Genomic DNA, 25,755 nt, shown 5'->3' on the forward strand with positions numbered 1-25,755 from the left:
AGCCGGCTCAGATAATGGCTGACTCCCAGTCCGGGGAGCGTCAGAATGCAGCCACTGGGGGAGACACTTTGGACCGCCGAATTGTTTCAGTATACCACCCTACCCGCGCCCTCCGTTGTGCTGATGACCTGAGGTTAGCATCCTCAATAATCAGAACCTCCCACTCCCGTCTCCAAGACTATACACGTGCTGCGCCAATTCTTTGGAATGCACTTCCCAGGTCAATACGATTAGTCCCCAATCCCTACAATTTTAAGCGTGCCATGAAAACGCATTTATTCAGACTGGCCTATCGCCTCAACACATTAACCTAATCTATCCCTGTGTGGCATAGTCAAAAGTTTTACCATAACCAGGTTCCCCGTATCATGTTCCCACATGCTTTATGCATCCATTAGCCCTCTGTGTCTGTACTGTTACACACTTAACATTATGGCTGGTCCAAACAATCAGGGCAATTGTTACCACCCACCTTTCGTGTCTCCCTTTTTTTTCCTCATAGATTGTAAGCTTGTGTGCAGGGCCCTCATTCCTCTTGGCATTTGTTATAATCTATGTGATTATTGTTATGCTGTAATGTCTATCATCTGTACAAGTCCCCTCTGAAATGTAAAGTGCTGCGGAATATGTCGGCGCTATAGAAATAAAATGTATTATTATTATCATTAAAAAAAAATGTTACTGATGCACACTACATAACTAACAATGCACTGGGGACTGTTTAGATGCTTGAAATGACGTGACCGGTTCCCTTTAATACCAAAGGAGGTCTGGATTCTACAGTTACGGAGTCAGCAGAGGGTTGGTGACTCTTCTTCCCTCTGCTCCTCAGTATTTGCCCAACCCCCCTGCTCTGTAACATTACGAAGTCTCCACTTCGTGGCTGCTGTTTCTTCCACTTCTCAATAATATCACTCACAGGGGATGGAGGAAGAAATGACATGGATGGACTTGTTCCCCCGGTGCTCCTATTACAGGACCGCACTGGTGCTAAAGTAGTGAGCTCTACACCACCTGCCGCTCTGTCACATTAGTAAAGGCAGATGGCATGGTGGAGGGCCAGAGGCTATACACCGGGGGCAATGAGGCCTGAGGTTATACACCGGGGGCAATGAGGCCGGAGGTTATACACCGGGGGCAATGAGGCCGGAGGTTATACACCGGGGGCAATGAGGCCGGAGGTTATACACCGGGGGCAATGAGGCCTGAGGTTATACACCGGGGGCAATGAGGCCTGAGGTTATACACCGGGGGCAATGAGGCCGGAGGTTATACACCGGGGGCAATGAGGCCGGAGGTTATACACCAGGGGCAATGAGGCCTGAGGTTATACACCAGGGGCAATGAGGCCGGAGGTTATACACCAGGGGCAATGAGGCCGGAGGTTATACACCAGGGGCAATGAGGCCGGAGGTTATACACCAGGGGCAATGTGGCCGGAGGTTATACACCAGGGGCAATGTGGCCTCAGGTTATACACCAGGGGCAATGAGGCCTGAGGTTATACACCAGGGGCAATGAGGCCTGAGGTTATACACCAGGAGCAATGAGGCCGGAGGTTATACACCAGGAGCAATGAGGCCGGAGGTTATACACCAGGGGCAATGAGGCCTGAGGTTATACACCAGGGGCAATGAGGCCTGAGGTTATACACCAGGGGCAATGAGGCCTGAGGTTATACACCAGGGGCAATGAGGCCTGAGGTTATACACCAGGGGCAATGAGGCCTGAGGTTATACACCAGGGGCAATGAGGCCTGAGGTTATACACCAGGAGCAATGAGGCCTGAGGTTATACACCAGGAGCAATGAGGCCTGAGGTTATACACCAGGAGCAATGAGGCCTGAGGTTATACACCAGGAGCAATGAGGCCTGAGGTTATACACCAGGAGCAATGAGGCCTGAGGTTATACACCAGGAGCAATGAGGCCTGAGGTTATACACCAGGGGCAATGTGGCCTCAGGTTATACACCAGGGGCAATGAGGCCTGAGGTTATACACCAGGGGCAATGAGGCCTGAGGTTATACACCAGGGGCAATGTGGCCTCAGGTTATACACCAGGGGCAATGAGGCCTGAGGTTATACACCAGGAGCAATGAGGCCTGAGGTTATACACCAGGGGCAATGAGGCCGGAGGTTATACACCAGGGGCAATGAGGCCGGAGGTTATACACCAGGGGCAATGAGGCCGGAGGTTATACACCAGGGGCAATGAGGCCGGAGGTTATACACCAGGGGCAATGAGGCCGGAGGTTATACACCAGGGGCAATGAGGCCGGAGGTTATACACCAGGGGCAATGAGGCCGGAGGTTATACACCAGGGGCAATGAGGCCGGAGGTTATACACCAGGGGCAATGAGGCCTGAGGTTATACACCAGGAGCAATGAGGCCTCAGGTTATACACCAGGGGCAATGAGGCCGGAGGTTATACACCAGGAGCAATGAGACCGGAGGTTATACACCAGGAGCAATGAGGCCGGAGGTTATACACCAGGAGCAATGAGGCCTCAGGTTATACACCAGGAGCAATGAGGCCTCAGGTTATACACCAGGGGCAATGTGGCCTCAGGTTATACACCAGGGGCAATGAGGCCGGAGGTTATACACCAGGGGCAATGAGGCCGGAGGTTATACACCAGGGGCAATGAGGCCGGAGGTTATACACCAGGGGCAATGAGGCCGGAGGTTATACACCAGGGGCAATGAGGCCGGAGGTTATACACCAGGGGCAATGAGGCCGGAGGTTATACACCAGGGGCAATGAGGCCTGAGGTTATACATCAGGAGCAATGAGGCCTGAGGTTATACACCAGGGGCAGTGAGGCCTGAGGTTATACACCAGGAGCAATGAGGCCGGAGGTTATACACCAGGAGCAATGAGGCCGGAGGTTATACACCAGGAGCAATGAGGCCGGAGGTTATACACTGGAGGTGAGGGGCAGGTAATACATAACTGGGGCAGAGGGGCTGTAGCTTATACATTGGGGTGAAGGGAGAACAGAATCAGCCGTGCTTAATACCACATGTATAACCCTCAGGGGTTAAATGTCAGTAGCTTGGAGGATTCTCATTCAAATAAAACATAACCTTTAATTCATTAAAACCTGAGACATCACATAAACAACACATAAACAGGCATAATAGTGCTCGTGCGTATCAGTGCTCATTGCAAAATGGTTCGGTCTCACCATTAATCATGGACATAGACGCCCCGGCGTATTTTTCAGAGGTATTCGGGTCCATACAGCAATGCAGGACAGCGTGTGGAAAAGGAGATTTATAGGGTTATAGCTATACAATTTTCCCTATCCTCCCTGTTTATGTGATGTTTCAGGTTTTAATGAATTATTAAAGGTTATGTTTTATTTGAATGGGAATCCTCCAAGCTACTGACATTGGGGTGAAGGGCCAGAGGCTGGATATTAGACTTTGGGGCGAGGGGCTGGATGTTATACTAGGGACAATGGAACTAAAGAAAAAAAACAGAATTCAGTGATTAAGCCGCAAGGGGTGTAGTACGTGGGCCGACTGGGGGGTGGTCCCTTTCGGCTGCGGAACAGACTTTAGACGGACGCAGAAATCTGTTCCATCAGGTCCAACTTTATTGGGTGTTCTCTTGATATCCACAACTGACATGACAGCTGCTGCTCCCAGGCGCGGGTATCCATCACCTCCTCCTACTCTTGTGGGCGCTAACCCTACGGGTTCCTTCGTTGTGGCTGACGTTAGGCCCACAGCCACAGCGCTTCCCCCAACAGAGTCTGCCCGCTGTAACACTTACTCTTCGGTGTCCAGTTGTCCGGTACCCCAGGCCTCCATTATTCACTGTCATCCTGTCCTGCAGCTGTCCTCTCTGGACCACCCCCCTCTCCGAATGACCGTTGCTCTCTCTTCTATCTCGCCTGAGCTTTTCCTTCCTCCGTCCTCTCCTAAACGCTTCTCTCCTCCTGGGTGCTGTCTGCCCTCCCCTGGGACTCTCCTTCCTTTTTATGTCCTCCTTCTGGAAATCCCCTTCCTAGTCCCATGACTCCACCTACCATGACTCTGCGATTTCCCTAGCCTAAGGATGTTATTGAGTCCTTTTCTTACTGTTCCCTGTCTCCATCTTGTGGCCAAAACCCGTTACTACGTCGTCCTGTACTAATTTCCAGCTGTTATCCATACACATATAATAAAGCACAGTGCACATCAGACAGGTCCATTGGTCAGTCCACCCCTACAGGGGCAGATAATTTCTCCATATCACATTGCTATGGCAGAAGGTAGGCCGTAGAGCACTGTACAGACATGCAGTAATAACTGTCGCCAACTATAAAATACAAGCCCCACAATGCACATTACGCCTTAATTATATCCTCTTCTACACTGACACATATCAGTCTAATATATGACAAAGGGTTCAGCAGATACAATCGGCACAAGCACCAAGTCTTTATACCAGACTATAAGTTTGTGCCCCCCTGGCGAGGCTTCTGACACACACGACTCTACAGCAGCCTGCTCTAGTGCTCGGTGTGACGGACAGGCGCTGCGGAGCGTTTTCAGCATTTCCTACAGTATAATGTATAAACGTGTGATAGGGGAATATCTGTAGGGACGATGCAGTAAGGGGCTGTGACGGGACACGAGGTGTGCGGCTCCGGACCACCACCTCCACGCTCTGTGCCTGCTGGTCACTCATTATGGCATGTCTGCCTGGTTTTATTGAGGTTTTTTAGTGTTTTGCACCTTTTGGGTTTTTATTTGCGCCTCTTCGGAAGTCTATTTTCCGTGCTCACCACTGGGGGGCAGAGTTTGGGGTTACACACGTTCTCAATCTGATTCATCAGTTGCGACTTTTACAAAAGTTTAAAAACTTGTCGCAAAAAGTAACTCAGTCCTACCCAGAGGGGAATGTCCTCTGCCCCAGAAACGTTTGTGTATCTTTTGGGCTTAAAAGTTGCGCAAAATGTTAAACACAAAGTACAAAGATAAAAAACGACATTCTTGCCTTTGCACAAAATTCATGAATCTCTTGCGCCATTTTTTAAACTAAGTAGGTGTCAATAAATGCCACAAGAGTATGACTTCCAACATTCCTGACCGGAATGCAGACCCCCAATAAGTGCAGAGTAGACCCCAATAAGTGTGGTCCCATTGCGCAAAGTTCGAAGAACTTCAGAAACTACAACTCCCACAATTCCCTGTTTTCCCTTCATACAAGCGCTTATCCTTGTGCCACAGTGCCTCGCCTAATGGGCGGGATTACCGACGTCATTAGCGCTGCGGGAGGGCGCGCCTCACTTTCCGGTCACTGTCACTCAGAAGACGTTATGCGTGTCTTCTCCCTGCAGGTAGCGGTCACCCGTGGGCGGCCCGGAGCCTGGGACACAGGGGCGTGACCGCTTCTGATCAGTGACCTGCTGCGTCTGCTGTCATATAAACAAGTATGTATCTAGCACTGAGGGGCATGCACAGCTGTTACCATGGCAACGGTTACCAGTATGGGACGCTTTTGCCTAGTTTTCTTTGTAAGTTTAGCTCAGTGGCGCCCCCTTCCTCCATCCCCTTGTAGTCCAAGCAGCAGTAAATAATGGAAGGCGCAAATCTATATTGTACCCATTCACGTGACCGCTGCAGCCAATCGCACGCCTCCACTGCATACCCGTATTATATAGAGATTCACCAGTGGAGGGAGAGTGTGTCTTGTCACAGATGGAACATCACTGGCCAACATCTTGTCATGGGGTGGGGGCAGGGCCGGATTATAGGCAGGGCAGGCGGGGCTTCAGCCCGGGGCCCCCACCACATTCCTGCTGGCTGCTGCAATGGCACTCCATCTTCTCCCCACCTAAAAGTGAGTGACCGTGGGGGCGGCATTATGTGCTCTGCTACCAGCAGCATCTACAAGTAGCCTGAACGCTGATGCTGCTGGTAGCGTGCAAAGGCTTGTGATGAGATCACAGGAGGGAAGGTGTCAGGGTCCCCGATCATGTGACCCCTGTCTCCTCCCCTCCTGTGACCTCATCACAGGTCCTGTGCGCACAGCACAGAGCACTGAGAGCAGCCATGTATGTGGAGTGCGGCTCTGCGGGTGGAGGTCGGTGCTGGAGGCTCCATTATTCTCTATGTGGAGTGCGGCTCTGCGGGTGGAGGTCGGTGCTGGAGGCCCCATTATTCTCTATGTGGAGTGTGGCTCTGCGGGTGGAGGTCGGTGCTGGAGGCCCCATTATTCTCTATGTGGAGTGCGGCTCTGCGGGTGGAGGTCGGTGCTGGAGGCTCCATTATTCTCTATGTGGAGTGCGGCTCTGCGGGTGGAGGTCGGTGCTGGAGGCCCCATTATTCTCTATGTAGGGTGTGGCTCTGCGGGTGGAGGTCGGTGCTGGAGGCCCCATTATTCTCTATGTGGAGTGTGGCTCTGCGGGTGGAGGTCGGTGCTGGAGGCCCCATTATTCTCTATGTGGAGTGTGGCTCTGCGGGTGGAGGTCAGTGCTGGAGGCTCCATTATTCTCTATGTGGAGTGCGGCTCTGCGGGTGGAGGTCGGTGCTGGAGGCCCCATTATTCTCTATGTGGAGTGTGGCTCTGCGGGTGGAGGTCAGTGCTGGAGGCTCCATTATTCTCTATGTGGAGTGTGGCTCTGCGGGTGGAGGTCGGTGCTGGAGGCCCCATTATTCTCTATGTGGAGTGCGGCTCTGCGGGTGGAGGTAGGTGCTGGAGGCTCCATTATTCTCTATGTGGAGTGTGGCTCTGCGGGTGGAGGTCGGTGCTGGAGGCTCCATTATTCTCTATGTGGAGTGCGGCTCTGCGGGTGGAGGTCAGTGCTGGAGGCTCCATTATTCTCTATGTGGAGTGCGGCTCTGCGGGTGGAGGTCGGTGCTGGAGGCTCCATTATTCTCTATGTGGAGTGTGGCTCTGCGGGTGGAGGTCGGTGCTGGAGGCTCCATTATTCTCTATGTGGAGTGTGACTCTGCGGGTGGAGGTCGGTGCTGGAGGCCCTATTATTCTCTATGTGGAGTGCGGGTGGAGGTCGGTGCTGGAGGCTCCATTATTCTCTATGTGGAGTGCGGCTCTGCGGGTGGAGGTCAGTGCTGGAGGCCCCATTATTCTCTATGTGGAGTGCGGCTCTGCGGGTGGAGGTCGGTGCTGGAGGCCCCATTATTCTCTATGTGGAGTGCGGCTCTGCGGGTGGTGGTCGGTGCTGGAGGCCCCATTATTCTCTATGTGGAGTGCGGCTCTGCGGGTGGAGGTCGGTGCTGGAGGCCCCATTATTCTCTATGTGGAGTGCGGCTCTGCGGGTGGAGGTCGGTGCTGGAGGCCCCATTATTCTCTATGTGGAGTGCGGCTCTGCGGGTGGTGGTCAGTGCTGGAGGCTCCATTATTCTCTATGTGGTGTGCGGGTGGAGGTCGGTGCTGGAGGCTCCATTATTCTCTATGTGGAGTGTGGCTCTGCATGTGGAGGTCGGTGCTGGAGGCTCCATTATTCTCTATGTGTGCGGGTGGAGGTCGGTGCTGGAGGCCCCATTATTCTCTATGTGGAGTGCGGCTCTGCGGGTGGAGGTCGGTGTCGGAGGCCCCATTATTCTCTATGTGGAGTGTGGCTCTGCATGTGGAGGTCGGTGCTGGAGGCTCCATTATTCTCTATGTGGAGTGCGGGTGGAGGTCGGTGCTGGAGGCCCCATTATTCTCTATGTGGAGTGGGGCTCTGCGGGTGGAGGTCGGTGCTGGAGGCTCCATTATTCTCTATGTGGAGTGCGGCTCTGCGGGTGGAGGTCGGTGCTGGAGGCCCCATTATTCTCTATGTGGAGTACGGCTCTGCGGGTGGAGGTCAGTGCTGGAGGCTCCATTATTCTCTGTGGAGTGCGGGTGGAGGTCGGTGCTGGAGGCCCCATTATTCTCTATGTGGAGTGCGGCTCTGCGGGTGGTAGTCAGTGCTGGAGGCTCCATTATTCTCTATGTGGAGGTCGGTGCTGGAGGCTCCATTATTCTCTATGTGGAGTGTGGCTCTGCATGTGGAGGTCAGTGCTGGAGGCTCCATTATTCTCTATGTGGAGTGCGGGTGGAGGTCGGTGCTGGAGGCTCCATTATTCTCTATGTGGAGTGCGGCTCTGCGGGTGGAGGTCAGTGCTGGAGGCCCTATTATTCTCTATGTGGAGTGCGGCTCTGCGGGTGGAGGTCGGTGCCGGAGGCCCTATTATTCTCTATGTGGAGTGTGGCTCTGCGGGTGGAGGTCGGTGCTGGAGGCTCCATTATTCTCTATGTGGAGTGCGGCTCTGCGGGTGGAGGTCGGTGCCGGAGGCCCTATTATTCTCTATGTGGAGTGCGGCTCTGCGGGTGGAGGTCGGTGCCGGAAGCCCTATTATTCTCTATGTGGAGTGCGGCTCTGCGGGTGGAGGTCAGTGCCGGAGGCTCCATTATTCTCTATGTGGAGTGCGGCTCTGCGGGTGGAGGTCGGTGCTGGAGGCTCCATTATTCTCTATGTGGAGTGCGGCTCTGAGGGTGGAGGTCGGTGCTGGAGGCTCCATTATTCTCTATGTGGAGTGCGGCTCTGCGGGTGGAGGTCGGTGCTGGAGGCTCCATTATTCTCTATGTGGAGTGTGGCTCTGCGGGTGGAGGTCGGTGCTGGAGGCCCCATTATTCTCTATGTGGAGTGTGGCTCTGCGGGTGGAGGTCGGTGCTGGAGGCCCTATTATTCTCTGTGGAGTGCGGGTGGAGGTCGGTGCTGGAGGCTCCATTATTCTCTATGTGGAGTGCGGCTCTGCGGGTGGAGGTCGGTGCTGGAGGCCCCATTATTCTCTATGTGGAGTGCGGCTCTGCGGGTGGAGGTCGGTGTCGGAGGCCCCATTATTCTCTATGTGGAGTGGGGCTCTGCGGGTGGAGGTCGGTGCTGGAGGCTCCATTATTCTCTATGTGGAGTGCGGCTCTGCGGGTGGAGGTCGGTGCTGGAGGCCCCATTATTCTCTATGTGGAGTACGGCTCTGCGGGTGGAGGTCAGTGCTGGAGGCTCCATTATTCTCTATGTGGAGTGCGGGTGGAGGTCGGTGCTGGAGGCCCCATTATTCTCTATGTGGAGTGGGGCTCTGCGGGTGGAGGTCGGTGCTGGAGGCCCCATTATTCTCTTTGGAGTGCGGCTCTGCGGGTGGAGGTCGGTGCTGGAGGCCCCATTATTCTCTATGTGGAGTGTGGCTCTGCATGTGGAGGTCGGTGCTGGAGGCTCCATTATTCTCTATGTGGAGTGCGGGTGGAGGTCGGTGCTGGAGGCCCCATTATTCTCTATGTGTAGTGCGGCTCTGCGGGTGGAGGTCGGTGTCGGAGGCCCCATTATTCTCTATGTGGAGTGCGGCTCTGCGGGTGGAGGTCGGTGCTGGAGGCCCCATTATTCTCTATGTGGAGTACGGCTCTGCGGGTGGAGGTCAGTGCTGGAGGCTCCATTATTCTCTATGTGGAGTGCGGGTGGAGGTCGGTGCTGGAGGCTCCATTATTCTCTATGTGGAGTGCGGGTGGAGGTCGGTGCTGGAGGCCCCATTATTCTCTATGTGGAGTGCGGCTCTGCGGGTGGAGGTCGGTGCTGGAGGCCCTATTATTCTCTGTGGAGTGGGGCTCTGCGGGTGGAGGTCGGTGCTGGAGGCTCCATTATTCTCTATGTGGAGTGCGGCTCTGCGGGTGGAGGTCAGTGCTGGAGGCCCTATTATTCTCTATGTGGAGTGCGGCTCTGCGGGTGGAGGTCAGTGCCGGAGGCTCCATTATTCTCTATGTGGAGTGCGGCTCTGCGGGTGGAGGTCGGTGCTGGAGGCTCCATTATTCTCTATGTGGAGTGTGGCTCTGCGGGTGGAGGTCGGTGCTGGAGGCTCCATTATTCTCTATGTGGAGTGTGGCTCTGCGGGTGGAGGTCGGTGCTGGAGGCCCCATTATTCTCTATGTGGAGTGTGGCTCTGCAGGTGGAGGTCGGTGCTGGAGGCCCCATTATTCTCTATGTGGAGTGTGGCTCTGCGGGTGGAGGTCGGTGCTGGAGGCCCTATTATTCTCTATGTGGAGTGCGGGTGGAGGTCGGTGCTGGAGGCCCCATTATTCTCTATGTGGAGTGCGGCTCTGCGGGTGGAGGTCGGTGCTGGAGGCCCCATTATTCTCTATGTGGAGTGCGGCTCTGCGGGTGGTGGTCAGTGCTGGAGGCTCCATTATTCTCTATGTGGAGTGCGGGTGGAGGTCGGTGCTGGAGGCTCCATTATTCTCTATGTGGAGTGCGGCTCTGCGGGTGGAGGTCGGTGCTGGAGGCCCCATTATTCTCTATGTGGAGTGCGGCTCTGCGGGTGGAGGTCAGTGCTGGAGGCTCCATTATTCTCTATGTGGAGTGCGGGTGGAGGTCGGTGCTGGAGGCTCCATTATTCTCTATGTGGAGTGCGGCTCTGCGGGTGGAGGTCGGTGCTGGAGGCCCTATTATTCTCTGTGGAGTGGGGCTCTGCGGGTGGAGGTCGGTGCTGGAGGCCCTATTATTCTCTGTGGAGTGGGGCTCTGCGGGTGGAGGTCGGTGCTGGAGGCCCCATTATTCTCTATGTGGAGTGCGGCTCTGCGGGTGGAGGTCGGTGCTGGAGGCCCCATTATTCTCTATGTGGAGTGCGGCTCTGCGGGTGGAGGTCAGTGCTGGAGGCTCCATTATTCTCTATGTGGAGTGCGGGTGGAGGTCGGTGCTGGAGGCTCCATTATTCTCTATGTGGAGTGCGGCTCTGCGGGTGGAGGTCGGTGCTGGAGGCCCTATTATTCTCTGTGGAGTGGGGCTCTGCGGGTGGAGGTCGGTGCTGGAGGCTCCATTATTCTCTATGTGGAGTGCGGCTCTGCGGGTGGAGGTCAGTGCTGGAGGCCCTATTCTCTATGTGGAGTGCGGCTCTGCGGGTGGAGGTCGGTGCCGGAGGCCCTATTATTCTCTATGTGGAGTGTGGCTCTGCGGGTGGAGGTCGGTGCTGGAGGCCCCATTATTCTCTATGTGGAGTGTGGCTCTGCGGGTGGAGGTCGGTGCTGGAGGATCCATTATTCTCTATGTGGAGTGCGGCTCTGCGGGTGGAGGTCAGTGCCGGAGGCCCTATTATTCTCTATGTGGAGTGCGGCTCTGCGGGTGGAGGTCGGTGCCGGAGGCACTATTATTCTCTATGTGGAGTGCGGCTCTGCGGGTGGAGGTCGGTGCCGGAGGCCCTATTATTCTCTATGTGGAGTGCGGCTCTGCGGGTGGAGGTCGGTGCCGGAGGCTCCATTATTCTCTATGTGGAGTGCGGCTCTGCGGGTGGAGGTCGGTGCTGGAGGCTCCATTATTCTCTATGTGGAGTGCGGCTCTGAGGGTGGAGGTCGGTGCTGGAGGCTCCATTATTCTCTGTGGAGTGGGGCTCTGCGGGTGGAGGTCGGTGCTGGAGGCTCCATTATTCTCTATGTGGAGTGTGGCTCTGCGGGTGGAGGTCGGTGCTGGAGGCTCCATTATTCTCTATGTGGAGTGTGGCTCTGCGGGTGGAGGTCGGTGCTGGAGGCCCCATTATTCTCTATGTGGAGTGTGGCTCTGCGGGTGGAGGTCGGTGCTGGAGGCTCCATTATTCTCTATGTGGAGTGTGGCTCTGCGGGTGGAGGTCGGTGCTGGAGGCTCCATTATTCTCTATGTGGAGTGTGGCTCTGCGGGTGGAGGTCGGTGCTGGAGGCCCCATTATTCTCTATGTGGAGTGTGGCTCTGCGGGTGGAGGTCGGTGCTGGAGGCCCCATTCTCTATGTGGAGTGTGGCTCTGCGGGTGGAGGTCGGTGCTGGAGGCCCTATTATTCTCTATGTGGAGTGCGGGTGGAGGTCGGTGCTGGAGGCTCCATTATTCTCTATGTGGAGTGCGGCTCTGCGGGTGGAGGTCGGTGCTGGAGGCCCCATTATTCTCTATGTGGAGTGCGGCTCTGCGGGTGGAGGTCAGTGCTGGAGGCCCTATTATTCTCTATGTGGAGTGCGGGTGGAGGTCGGTGCTGGAGGCTCCATTATTCTCTATGTGGAGTGTGGCTCTGCGGGTGGAGGTCGGTGCTGGAGGCCCCATTATTCTCTATGTGGAGTGTGGCTCTGCGGGTGGAGGTCGGTGCTGGAGGCCCCATTCTCTATGTGGAGTGTGGCTCTGCGGGTGGAGGTCGGTGCTGGAGGCTCCATTATTCTCTATGTGGAGTGCGGGTGGAGGTCGGTGCTGGAGGCTCCATTATTCTCTATGTGGAGTGCGGCTCTGCGGGTGTAGGTCGGTGCTGGAGGCCCCATTATTCTCTATGTGGAGTGCGGCTCTGCGGGTGGAGGTCAGTGCTGGAGGCTCCATTATTCTCTATGTGGAGTGCGGGTGGAGGTCGGTGCTGGAGGCTCCATTATTCTCTATGTGGAGTGCGGCTCTGCGGGTGGAGGTCGGTGCTGGAGGCTCCATTATTCTCTATGTGGAGTGTGGCTCTGCGGGTGGAGGTCGGTGCCGGAGGCTCCATTATTCTCTATGTGGAGTGTGGCTCTGCGGGTGGAGGTCGGTGCCGGAGGCCCTATTATTCTCTATGTGGAGTGCGGCTCTGCGGGTGGAGGTCGGTGCCGGAGGCCCTATTATTCTCTATGTGGAGTGCGGCTCTGCGGGTGGAGGTCGGTGCCGGAGGCCCTATTATTCTCTATGTGGAGTGCGGCTCTGCGGGTGGAGGTCAGTGCCGGAGGCTCCATTATTCTCTATGTGGAGTGCGGCTCTGCGGGTGGAGGTCGGTGCTGGAGGCTCCATTATTCTCTATGTGGAGTGCGGCTCTGAGGGTGGAGGTCGGTGCTGGAGGCTCCATTATTCTCTGTGGAGTGGGGCTCTGCGGGTGGAGGTCGGTGCTGGAGGCTCCATTATTCTCTATGTGGAGTGGGGCTCTGCGGGTGGAGGTCGGTGCTGGAGGCTCCATTATTCTCTATGTGGAGTGCGGCTCTGCGGGTGGAGGTCGGTGCTGGAGGCTCCATTATTCTCTATGTGGAGTGTGGCTCTGCGGGTGGAGGTCGGTGCTGGAGGCTCCATTATTCTCTATGTGGAGTGTGGCTCTGCGGGTGGAGGTCGGTGCTGGAGGCCCCATTATTCTCTATGTGGAGTGTGGCTCTGCGGGTGGAGGTCGGTGCTGGAGGCCCCATTATTCTCTATGTGGAGTGTGGCTCTGCGGGTGGAGGTCGGTGCTGGAGGCCCTATTATTCTCTATGTGGAGTGCGGCTCTGCGGGTGGAGGTCGGTGCTGGAGGCTCCATTATTCTCTATGTGGAGTGCGGCTCTGCGGGTGAAAGTCGGTGCTGGAGGCTCCATTATTCTCTATGTGGAGTGCGGGTGGAGGTAGGTGCTGGAGGCCCCATTATTCTCTATGTGGAGTGAGACTCTGCGGGTGGAGGTCGGTGCTGGAGGCCCCATTATTCTCTATGTGGAGTGTGGCTCTGCGGGTGGAGGTCAGTGCCGGAGGCCCTATTATTCTCTATGTGGAGTGAGGCTCTGCGGGTGGAGGTCGGTGCTGGAGGCCCTATTATTCTCTGTGGAGTGGGGCTCTGCGGGTGGAGGTCGGTGCTGGAGGCTCCATTATTCTCTATGTGGAGTGCGGCTCTGCGGGTGGAGGTCGGTGCTGGAGGCTCCATTATTCTCTATGTGGAGTGTGGCTCTGCATGTGGAGGTAGGTGCTGGAGATTCCCCATTACTGGGCAGAGGGGGCAGTAACCTTTTCAGAGCTGAGACTATCTTGGTGCTTTTTTGTTGTCACTTTCTAAGAATCATAGCATTTTGTTCCTTGTACATGTGACCCAAGTATGGAAAACCGGAAGTAACAAAACACATATTGCAATGTCCCTTTCCTGTCCCCACATACAGTATAATTTTCCCACAGTATCACGTCCCCACATACAGTTTAATGTTCCCACAGTATCACCATCCCCCCCACATACAGTATAATGTTCCCCACTACCGTCACCCCCACACAGTATAATATTCACACAGTATAATATTCCCACAGTACTGCCATCCCCCACACAGTATAATGTTCCCCCAGTACCGCCATCCCCCCCATACACAGTATAATGTTCCCCCAGTACCCAGTATCAGCCCTTGGTTTATGCAGGACTCTGCTGTCTGTGCTGGTTCTCATCGTCCTGGATGAGGTGAAGTTTGTGTGGGGTCAGGGAGGGTTTACAGGGTGGATATAGCAGAGACGTGTGTGTACAAGGTGTACGGAGCGGAGCCGTGTGTGTGTATGAGGTGTACGGAGCAGAGCCGCGAGTGTGTGAGGTGTACTGAGCTGAGCCCCACGTGTGTGTATGGAGCGGAGCTGCGTGTGTGCAAGGTGTGTGGAGCGGAACCGCATGTGTACGAGGTTTGCGGAGTGGAGCCATGTGTGTACTGAGTTGAGCAGTGTGTGCGTGCAAGGTGTACAGAACGGATCCGTGTGTATGAGGCATAAAAAGCGGAACCGTGTGTGTATGATGTATGCGGTGCGATACGTGTACAAGGTGTATGGTGGGGAGCATTCATACCTCCCAGCGAGACAGTCCCGATTTTGAGAGAGATACTGCCTCGGCTGGGAGCTTACTTTTCGTGCGGACACAGGAGTACACGGCGGAGCCCCGAGGAGCACTTTAAAATTCGCATGTGACGTTCCACCGGAAGTGACGTGCTAGAAGCTGACCGGAAATTAGGTAATTTCGGGAGGTGATTGTGACGGAACCATGGAGGCACTTTAGGGAATGCTTCAGATCCATCACCATGTCCTCCTCCAACAGCACGGACAGCAGGATCGCCTTGAACTTGGGGATGTCGGCCATGTGAGCGGATCGTTATATTTCCTGCATCGGGAGGCTCAGGTGGGCACTACAGTGGGAGCCGGGCTGCTATAGTATCTTTATAGAATCTTTCTATCTCTGTTACTTTATCTCTCTAATCTTTCTTTTTTTTTTTTCTCTCTCTCTCTCTCTGTTCTTTCTTCTTTCTTTCCATTCTTTCTTTCTTTCTCTCTCTCTGTTCTTTCTTTCTCTGTTTTCTTTTTTCTCTGTTCTTTCTTTCTGTCACGCCTCCTCTCCTGTCACGCCTCCTGTCCTGTGGATCTCCTCTGCCTGCTCGCCGCGTTCACGAGCATCGTGCGCCCGCCGCCTGCTGTGTACCCGCCAATCAACTCTGCAGCGCCACGGTGATTAACCCCCTTGGCTCCAGCTAGCTATATATTGATCGGGGGAGCTGTATGCGCGAGAGGGGAGCTGTACATTTGGGCCTGTATACCTGGAGGAGGGAACTGTATAAAGACGAAACATTGGAGAACTGTATAACCTGGGGGGGGGGCAGCTGCCTGTATACCCTTGTAGGGGGCAAGAGCTGTATACCCGTTGGGGGGGAGTTGTATTCCCATGGGGGGAAAGCTGCCTGTATACCCTTGTAGGGGGCAAGAGCTGTATACCCTTGCGTGGGGGGGGGGAGCTGTACTCCAGAGATAATACAATAGAGAGCATATTGTTATACAGTAGTTAGCAACAATTGCTGCCGGTGAAAACTTTCCCTTTCTGCATTTTTATTATTCCTTGGCTGTCTTAACATTGGGTTCAATAAAAAAAATGTGAGTAACTTTCTGTCTATAATTGGACTGCTTTGAGTTATCCTGGACTGTATCTCTATTGTAGTACTGTAAATCTGAATGTGGCAGAACAAGAGGATAAGATTAGATTGTACATCTGAGTGCTACAGTTCGCGCTCTACTGTTATGGCTAAAATGTTAATGATATGGGGGCCCCCACCAGATTTTCTGCCCAGGGGCCCCCACCAACCTTAATCCGGCCCTGGGTGGGGGGTTGGGTGTGGGCACGGGTCGGTATCCCACAGTTAATGGGTAAAGCTTTGTCATGCGGCAGTTTTCCCATCTGGTCCAGAAAAAGAAAACTAAGTGTCTGCACAAGCTTTCTGAAGTCTCAGAGATTTCGCTTTTACAAAAAAAAAGCTACACAATCTCGTCATGTGACCACAGTGTTACACCGGTCTTTTGATGGTGGCACAGCACAACGTTGGCAAGAGCTAACTTCTGATTGCCAGTCAGGCCAGGACTACACCGAGATTCATTTATGGGGCTGTCCACCACTAGGACATGTAATAAAAGCCTCTGCTCCCCTCCCGGCACCATTCCCGCAGTGTTGGCAGTGGCTCTCATGCGGTTGTTGTGACGCTGGGCCCCAATTAGCGCTGGTGTCACTGTCTCCAGCATCGGACAAACTGAGCATGAAAAGCAAGTCGGAGATCAGCTGCCACCCAGACTTCATGTTCAAAATGTCCAAAAACGGAGACAGTGGTGCCAGCATTGATTAGGCCCCAAGGTCAGAACCACCACACAAAACCCCAGGACCGTGAGTGCTGGCACCACGGAATGGCGCATGCACGGGAGGGGAGTATAAGCTTTTCAATGAATCAGCCCCTAACATTTAGATCAAGAAGAGGTTGTCCTATTGATGGACAGCCCCTTTAAGGCCTCATTCAGACGTTTGTGCTCCATGTACGTGTTGTAACCATTTTATTTTTCCTCTCTTTCCTGTAGGAGCTGATCACTTTACGATGGGTCAGGGAGGCTCCCAGGAATTGCCACCAGATCAGCCCACATCGGCCCGGGAGGAATCTCCAGCTAAGCTTACATCATACCAGGGAGGTAAAACCACCAGCTCAGCTTACAGAGCCATACAAAGACTACAACATGTGGCCTTCTTCATGGACCTGGAGCCTTTCCCGGAGGAGATCCTCCTCTTGATCCTCAGCTTTGTACCTGCGCAGGACCTTGTCCTCCACTGTAGACCCGTGAGCCGGCGCTGGAGACGACTGGTGGACTCGCCCTCCCTATGGAGGATAAAGTGTGAGCGAGATCATAGGAGAGAGATTCTCTACACAGCTGAAATGTGTCCCGATGTCTCCTGGCAGAGAGTTTATCTGAAGATGCCGTTTTCAAGAAACCTGCTGCAAAATCCCTTTGGCGCAGGTGAGGCTGTAAGATTTGGCCGATTCCTTGTACGGAACTGTATTAACCCCTTCCCATTGAAGCCAGTTGTCTTTTCTGCACTCTGGGGTTTTTTTCCTCCCCTTCTATGTAGCCATATGAGGGCTTGTATTTTGTGGAAATAGTTGAATGACACGATTTACTTTACCAGATAATACTGGGGAAAAAAATGCAACTGGGGTAAAATGGTGACAAAAAAATAGCTTGTTTCCTTTTAACAGCATTCATTCTGCCATAAAAATTAGCTGATATCTTGATTTTTCAGGTGATTACAGCCACACCAAATAACATTTTCAGACTGTAAGACGCACTTTTTAGCAAAACAAACTTGCTAAAAAGTGAGTGCGTATTATTGTCCGGATTCAGCGCTCACACGGTCCTTTCCGATCACAGAGAGAGTTAATCTCGTTCCTCCTGCACCATAGTGATCGATGCCGTCACAGAGCTTCTTTGAGGGCAAGCTGTTTTTATTGATGCCAATTTAAGGAACACACAGCTTCATCATATATATATACACTCACTGGCCACTTTATTAGGTACACCTGTCCAACTGTGTGTTAAGACTTAATTTCTAATCAGCCAATCACATGACGGCAACTCAGTGCATTTAGGCATGTAGACATGGTCAAGACAATCTCCTGCAGTTCAAACCGAGCATCAGTATGGGGAAGAAAGGTGATTTGAGTGCCTTTGAACGTGGCATGATTGTTGGTGCCAGAAGGGCTGGTCTGAGTATTTCAGAAACTGCTGATCTGGGATTTTCACGCACAACCATCTCTAGGGTTTACAGAGAATGGTCCGAAAAAGAAAAAAAATCCAGTGAGCGGCAGTTCTGTGGCCGGAAATGCCATGTTGATGCCAGAGGTCAGAGGAGAATGGGCAGACTGGTTCGAGCTGATAGAAAGGCAACAGTGACTCAAATTGCCACCCGTTACAACCAAGGTAGGCAGAAGAGCATCTCTGAACGCACAGTGCGTCGAACTTTGAGGCAGATGGGCTACAGCAGCAGAAGACCACACTGGGTACCACTCCTCTCAGCTAAGAACAGGAAACTGAGGCTACAATTTGCACAAGCTCATCGAAATTGGACAGTAGAAGATTGGAAAAACGTTGCCTGGTCTGATGAGTCTCAATTTCTGCTGCGACATTCGGATGGTAGGGTCAGAATTTGGCGTAAACAACATGAAAGCATGGATCCATCCTGCCTTGTATCAACGGTTCAGGCTGGTGGTGGTGGTGTCATGGTGTGGGGAATTTTTTCTGGGCACTCTTTGGGCCCCTTGGTACCAATTGAGCATCGTTGCAACGCCACAGCCTACCTGAGTATTGTTGCTGACCATGTCCATCCCTTTATGACCACAATGTACCCAACATCTGATGGCTACTTTCAGCAGGATAATGCGCCATGTCATAAAGCTCGAATCATCTCAGATTGGTTTCTTGAACATGACAATGAGTTTACTGTACTCAAATGGCCTCCTCAGTCACCAGATCTCAATCCAATAGAGCATCTTTGGGATGTGGTGGAACGGGAGATTCGCATCAGGGATGTGCAGCCGACAAATCTGCGCCAACTGTGTGATGCCATCATGTCAATATGGTCCAAAATCTCTGAGGAATGCTTCCAGCACCTTGCTGAATCTCTGCCACGAAGAATTGAGGCAGTTCTGAAGGCAAAAGGGGGTCCAACCCGTTACTAGCATGGTGTACCTAATAAAGTGGCCAGTGAGTGTGTGTGTATATATATATATATATATATATATATACATACATACATACATACCGGGTGAGTCATAAAGGACGGACGTTTTTAAACTAATCATAAAATCGTTAAATATTTATTAAATATAAATGTATTCACAGATTTGGTTACGTATACTAATAGCATTTGACAAATTCAAGTGTGGAAAACAACATCTGCCATGTGGTGGCCATTATCAGTGATGCATTTCCAAAGGCGTTCTTGGAAGTTGGCATCAACACGTTCCAACACAACTCTGTCGATTTGGGCAACTTCCACTCGAATAGCTTCCTTCAGTTCTTGTAATGATCGAGGCTTAAGCTTGTATACACGTGATTTGAGGTGACCCCATAAGTAATAATCGCACATGGACAGGTCTGGGGACCTAGGAGGCCAATTAATATCGCCAAACCTGGAAATGATGCGACCAGGGAAGAGAGGGCGAAGAACATTCATTGTTGCTCCGGCTGTGTGGGCCGTTGCCCCATCTTGTTGAAACCACACACTAGAGATGGGGATATGTTGCCGTCGTAACTCAGGAACAAAGAAGTTATTTATCATGGCGATATAACGTTGTGAGTTCACGGTAACAGTATTGCCATTATCGCCTTCGAAAAAGTACGGACCGATCACGCCATATTTGCCCATAGCGCACCACACCGTTACCTTAGGGCTGTGCAGCGGTCGTTCATGTAATTCTTTCGGATTTTCATAGGCCCAATAATGGCAGTTCTGCTGATTTAACCATGCCATTGACATGGAAATGAGCTTCATCACTCATGAATAAAATAAGGTTGTCGTTTTGCTCAATAATTGCTTCCATCTCATGTGCGAACTTCAGTCGCGCTGCGTAATCCCCGCGCTCCAACTGTTGCACAATGGCCAATTTATAGGGGTGGAAATGCAGGTCTAGATGCAAAATACGCCTTACTGTACGATTACTGAGGGCAAGTTCTAAAGAATGTTTCCGAGCAGATCGACTCGGACTACGCAGCATGGCTTGCCTGACGCGTTCCACATTTTCAGGGGTACGTGCCGTTCGTGGAGCCCCCGGTGGTCGTTTGTTCATTAGTGTACCTCGTGTACGGAGTGCTTCAACCCAACGTAGGATAGTGTTACGAGCGGGAACAGCTTGATTTCTGTGAATATTGAAATGACGCCGAAACTCACGCTGAACGGCTGTGATACACTCATTATTCTTGACAAAACTGTCGTACGCAAAAACGCGATGTTCTATCGTCCACGGCACCATAGCTTAAACTGAAACTAAAATAAAAACAATGCTTTCACCTCACAAACATAACCCCGCCTCCCGCACATCTCTACCTCCACCTGGTGGTGAGTTATAGCCACTTCAAATACATCCGTCCTTTATATTTAACGATTTTATGATTAGTTTAAAAACGTCCGTCCTTTATGACTCACCCGGTGTGTGTGTGTGTGTGTGTGTGTGTGTATATATATACACATACATATATATATATATATATACACATACATATATATATATATACACATACATATATATATATATACACACACATACTTTGTAGGAAGGAGCAGTGACCGGAAAACAGCAATTCTGTCTGGCATTTTTTTTTTTCTTCCCCCATACTTCATTCACTACATTGGTTGAAAACTTTCATGTCTTGTCCGGATGCAGGGATAACAAATATACCGACTCCACAGCCCTGGTCGAGGGCCATGTATACTCGGGAAGACCTGCCCTGCGTTGCCTGCCATATATACTTGGGGGATACCTTCCCCGCGTTGCAGGCCAAATATACTCGTCGGACCCACCTGCCATCACCAGCCAAATATACTCAACCTGTGGGCCAGAATTTGACATGTGGTGTAGCGTAAAAGGGATTGTTGATACCAAAATCTCCAGCCATTTAAACCATCATCAGGGTTGGCATGGGCTCAAACAGAACGTCATCACATCAGTCAGATTAGGGTCCGGTCTGTTTCTGTGCACGTATGCGCTGTTCCGCTTTTCTGAGTCCCACCCCATCCACTCATCCCCTTCCCATCCTAACAGATTGGTGGGGTCTGTGCTGTCAGCACATACAGCAACTTTCTTCTAATCTTCACCGGATAAGGCCATCTCTGCATGTGCAGTGAAGATTAGACACTGACAAGCCCTGGAGATGTTCTCCACCAGAAGAAATGGCACCATCCTACACCGACTTGGGGGAGTACTCGGCGCTACAGATTTATGCCTCAATGCAGCTAAAACTGGGACAGACAGAAGGATCGGTTCATGGTCGCCATACTTGTATGTTGTATAAATCTGATTTCCTGTCTCCTGCAGAACAACTAAAATACTGGGACGCTAAAAATGGAGGGGATGGATGGAAGGTGGAGGACAACTGTTCGGTATTAGAAGGTGCAGAGAGACCAACCTGCTTTGTCACCTCGTTCGGGTGAGTTGGCCTTCTGCTTACAGTTCGGTAACCAAATACTGATTTACGTGACCCTGATAATTGGAAATTGAGCATTCATAACCATGTACGATCCCGATCATTGGCCTTTGTAATCCATTCAGCCATTAAATCTCATGTTGACCTATGTAGACAGGGGATGTGCTACAGACAATATGCGTGCCGTATGGGGGCTGAAAGATCGTTCTGCTCCCATACAGCAGCCCTTTGTGGACGGGTCATAAACCAATGCTGATCTGCTCGTATATAGGCAATCACTGCTTATTTATAGGCAGAAATAAGAGCGTTGTAACGCACGTTAACCATATACCTCTGTCTTGCTAAATTTACTCCCAAATTAGGTTATTTACCTTAACTTACGTAGCGCTCACTGGCATCCCAACCAGGCAAAGATTATTGACAATCTTTTATTTTAGCAAGCAATCATTTTGTCTTACATAGCACATGAATAGTCTCAAGATTTAAGAATGACAGTTATGACATGAAAGATTTCAGCATCAATAATAATTACCGAGTTATTGTAGCATCACCCTTCACATCGGGGGACCTCGATCAGCGGGAAGGGGTTTTCCTCGGTAAGCATCACAGACTAAGTGCGTCCACTTGAATCGTCTGGAAAGTCCCCACCCTCTGAGGAGGTCAGTACTTTTTATAATATTAATTGGAATGATCACGCACTGACATGCGCAGTGAATCAGGTTTTTTTCACATTCCTCCCTTATCTCAGTTGGTTTGGTTCTCACATTCCTCCCTTCCAACTCCCACAACAATGCCTGAGCAGGTGGTTGTTTTTCACATTCCTGAGTGTGTGCTCTCCTCATGGTAGGAAAAGTTCAGATTCCGGTCACAATCCATAGTATCCAAATGGATGTTTCAATGTACTGCAATCACTATCTTATTGACTGGATGCCTATCTATACCAGTCTCTCACTCATGCATATCCCATTTGTATCACAACCTCTCTCTACAGCTGGTGCAAGAAGAGTCAGATCATAGACCTGTTACAGGAAGGACTATCAGAGCATTTCCTGGACGTGCACCAGCCCATTATCTGCATATCTGACTGGTGGGTCATTATATTCACGATACACACTGACCAATGAACAGCTGTTTGCATGGAGTACATGCTGGCGAGGATTCTGCTCCATCCAGAGAGCGGCAGCTGTGATGTACAGCTAGCACCAAAAAGAATCAGCGGGGTGCTGATGGCTATGCCATGGCAGCGGCGGCTTACTGAAGTCCTATGTGGCAACATTTTATAAGAGATCAACAATTCACCAATAACATTCTCCACTAAGAAAAATAATTACTGATATTAAAAATTAAATCACCATCATCTTCTCCAAAAATGTAATGGATTGCCCGAGCTTACAAAAAAAATCTAAATATTTATCCTATAAGATGAATGTGAAATGATTTTTTTTTTTTTTTTGCATTTTTCCACAATAAAATGCAACAAAAAGCAATACAATAAAAACAACCTTTAAAAGTTGGACATGGATGTAATCGTTATTACCTGAAGAACCATGCTGCTAAGTAATATTTTGCCATGCAGTCCAAACAAAATAATAATAATAAAAAAACAGTGGTGGACTTAGGTTTTGTATTTTTTTTTTTTTCCCCACTATTTTTGGCCCACTTTGTTTTTTTTAATTATATGGTAAAGTGAACATTAATGGGTTACTGTCATGTTAAATAATCCCAAGCAACTGGCTAAATTCTATGGGAGAACCAGCAGATGTTCAGTCTCCCTGCAGTGCCACCATAGGGGAAAGTGAAGTATTACACATGTTTCATTAAATAAATTTTAATGATGAAAATAATTTATTGCCTATCCACATTCCTCGCCACCACTTGGCTTGGTTCTGACGGAACATTTTGGGTCCATATAATAGAGATGCTAAAATGTGTACAAGTGTAAATCCACGCTAGAAAACACCAGTGCTGAAGCCCGGATCCTTTTCCTGCAGGTACGCCGGACGGCATGACTGCGGCTGTGTCTATCGAATAAATGTGGAACTGTTGGCGGCAAATAAACAAACTGTACTAAAGGAGTTTTCTTTGGCCCCTGAACCCATCCCCCAGTGGAACGACACACGTTATCACCAGGTAGGTTATAGTGAGAACGTATATGGTGAAGCGGCCACTGACTGCTCATGGGATTCGCTCAGCCAAACCCCTTTCACGGCTGATGAATAAATGAAGAAGGGGACCAGTCTAGCAGTTCAAAGGAGACTATCAGCCAGCCCCCTAAACTGCAGACTCCAATGCTGGGTCATCCTCTATGGGTGACTTCTTTCTTGTATGTTCAACAATATCCAGTTAATTGTAATTCTTTCTCTTCAGGTTTCCTACGAATTCCGCCACTATGGACCCGGTGTCCGATATGTGAAATTTATACACAGGGGTAAAGACACAAAATTCTGGAAAGGATGGTATGGAGCTCGGATCACAAACTCATCCGTCACCGTGAAATGTCACAACCTCGAGCCCTGTACATGAGCCCTGAATTGTCACCGGTAGCCGGACTATGCTTTTTTTTTTTTAACGCTGAAAATATATATGATACTATAAAATACAGAGAATGCTTTCATAAATAGAAGTGCTAATGGTTTATTTTTACTAATTACCAAAATGCAAAGTGAATGAACGAAAAAGAACTGGGCAGGAGGTTGTTCCAAACATTGTAGAGAACTAACTACAGATCTTCCATGGATGTCGCTTGTGCAGATCCTTCATATGATCCTAGACAGCAAAATGGAGTTGTGGATTTGGTCAGGATGAATGATGTCCTCAATGCTGAGAAGTACAGGCAGATACTTGCCCATCATGTAAAACCACTAAGGAGATGTCTGATTTGCTCCAAATTTATTCTGCAGCCGGACAATGGCACCAAACATCCAACCAATGACATTAAGAACGAGGAGTCCTGGGAGTGATGATCCAGCCCCCACAGAGCCTCACATCATCCAGTCGGTCTGGGATGCACAAGAAGATCTGAGGTTAATTCTCCAAGATGTTTGGAACAACTTCCTGCTGAGTTTTTTAAAAAACTGCGCAAGGGACAAGTACCAAAGTCATTGGGTTGTGTCTCGGCATTTCATGTGGGCTCCGGCGTTGATCCCGCATCTTTACCAGTACATGACAGCTGATGTGATTAGCTGGTAAGTGCCCCTAACGGCTGGGGGTAGAATCGCGATCCACCCGCGTCTGTTAACATGTTAAGTGGCGCTGTCAATCCCTGACTGGCATTTAACACTATTGCGCCGGAACCGCGCATTAACCCCACTCGTCAGCGCAAATTACATGATTGCAGGGCTCTGATGGGTTGGCCCGACAACCCTTGGTTTGCAGAAGACCCCCGTGCTGGTCATTGCAGATAGTGAAATTATTATTTCTGCTACACCTAGCATGGCTGATGCTCTACTGTTTGTAGCACAAGCGATCAGATGATCATAGCTTCAAGGAAACTATTGAAGCAGGTAAAAAGTTGATATCACCCCCCCCCCCCCCCTTTTTTTTTTCCTTATTAAAAAAAAATTAAAAAAATCCAGTGCAAATATTTGCTATCACTGCACTCACAGATGTCTGATATAGATTTGTATATAAAAATTAGTCCGATTATCATTACACCGTTTAACAAAATAAAAATGCCAGAATTACATCTTTTTGGGTTGCTGCAACATTACAATAAAATACCCCAGATCTCAAAAGAAATGGAGATGCTATGGGTCTTCGAAAATGGTGCATTTTTTTTTTTTTTCACCACTGAAATAAAGAACCTATACATGTTTGATATCTGCAAACTCATAGTGACCTGGATAATCATAATAGTAGGTATGATTTAGCATTTAGTGATCATGGTAATTAAAAAAAAAAAAAAAGTAAATTGTGGAATTGCACTTTTTTTTGCATTTTCTCCGCACTTGGAATTGTTTTCCAGGACACGATATGGCAAAATCAATGGTGTCGTTCGTTCAAAAGTACAACTCATCCCTGCAGAAAACAAGCTCTCGGGCTCCTATATTGATGGAAAAATTAAAAAAAAGTTATGGATTTTGAAAGAATGGGAATTAAAAAGGAAAACGCAAAAAATCCCAGAAAATTCCAAGGTCATTAAGGGGTTAATACTATTTTTTTTTTTTTTTTAGCCCTCTCGCTATGCAGCCGCTCACACCTGCCTAAACCTATTGTACAATACTGTATGTGAACTGTATAGGATTTATATAATACATAGACCTGTGAATAATCCAAAATATATTTACTTACAGTATTGTATAAGTCTACTTTTCTGCAAAAAAGTATTGTGAAAATAAGGCAAAGTTCAATTATAAAAATCAAAGCTCATGTTCATGCACACGTTGCGGATTTGCTTGTAGAAATTTCTGCAAAGTTTCTGCCTCTCTTGGCAGAAAACACAGTTGAAATTCCGCGCGGTTTTGATGCAGATTTATATGCGTTTTTGTAAGCTAAATAAAGATATATTTAAAAAAAAAAAAATTGTCATTTCCTTGTTCAACCTCTTCTTTTTCGTTCTCCATTGAAGACCATAATATCATTACATACCATGTTCAAATATAATGTTTACACACACACACAAAACA

General features: G+C 50.4%; 2 protein-coding genes across 7 annotated transcripts in view; one reads left to right on the forward strand and one right to left on the reverse strand.

Moving 5' to 3' along the window:
* Nucleotides 1–25,755, reverse strand: part of ACP7 (acid phosphatase 7, tartrate resistant (putative)) — a 78,389-nt gene that overhangs the window by 35,196 nt on the left and 17,438 nt on the right. Inside the window, exon 1 of one of the 2 annotated variants that reach the window (XM_073549044.1) lies at nucleotides 21,663–21,777. The exons of the other annotated variant lie outside the window; for it this stretch is intronic. The gene's annotated coding sequence lies outside the window, so the exon portion shown is untranslated. Of the gene's footprint in view, nucleotides 1–21,662; nucleotides 21,778–25,755 lie in introns of those variants that run through there. 2 annotated transcript variants of the gene reach the window in all.
* Nucleotides 5,255–25,651, forward strand: FBXO27 (F-box protein 27). 5 transcript variants are annotated; one of them, XM_073549050.1, is made up of 8 exons: nucleotides 5,258–5,430; nucleotides 14,554–14,642; nucleotides 14,727–14,807; nucleotides 16,517–16,948; nucleotides 21,022–21,133; nucleotides 22,122–22,217; nucleotides 23,122–23,260; nucleotides 23,498–25,651. In XM_073549050.1, the coding sequence occupies exons 4-8, from the start codon at nucleotides 16,534–16,536 to the stop codon at nucleotides 23,651–23,653; spliced, it is 918 nt and encodes a 305-aa protein (XP_073405151.1). In that variant the 5' UTR covers nucleotides 5,258–5,430; nucleotides 14,554–14,642; nucleotides 14,727–14,807; nucleotides 16,517–16,533; the 3' UTR covers nucleotides 23,654–25,651. The 5 variants fall into 5 exon arrangements, with proteins under 5 accessions (XP_073405152.1, XP_073405151.1, XP_073405149.1 ...); XM_073549048.1 differs by lacking the exon at nucleotides 14,554–14,642; XM_073549047.1 differs by lacking the exons at nucleotides 14,554–14,642; nucleotides 14,727–14,807 and having other exon boundaries at nucleotides 5,259–5,430.

This window comes from Dendrobates tinctorius, unplaced genomic scaffold (assembly GCF_039654945.1).
Source record: "Dendrobates tinctorius isolate UK_male_01 unplaced genomic scaffold, ASM3965494v1 ptg000158l, whole genome shotgun sequence".
Lineage (NCBI taxonomy): Eukaryota > Metazoa > Chordata > Amphibia > Anura > Dendrobatidae > Dendrobates > Dendrobates tinctorius.

What these genes read in the sequence shown, in the direction of transcription:
- FBXO27 (XM_073549050.1), top strand. Translation starts at nt 16,534, where the DNA reads ATGGGTCAGGGAGGCTCCCAGGAATTGCCACCAGATCAGCCCACATCG. An exon ending in GCAAAATCCCTTTGGCGCAG is followed by an intron (nt 16,949 to 21,021) that starts GTGAGGCTGTAA and finishes TGTCTCCTGCAG; the next exon opens with AACAACTAAAATACTGGGAC. An exon ending in ATTATCTGCATATCTGACTG is followed by an intron (nt 22,218 to 23,121) that starts GTGGGTCATTAT and finishes CTTTTCCTGCAG; the next exon opens with GTACGCCGGACGGCATGACT.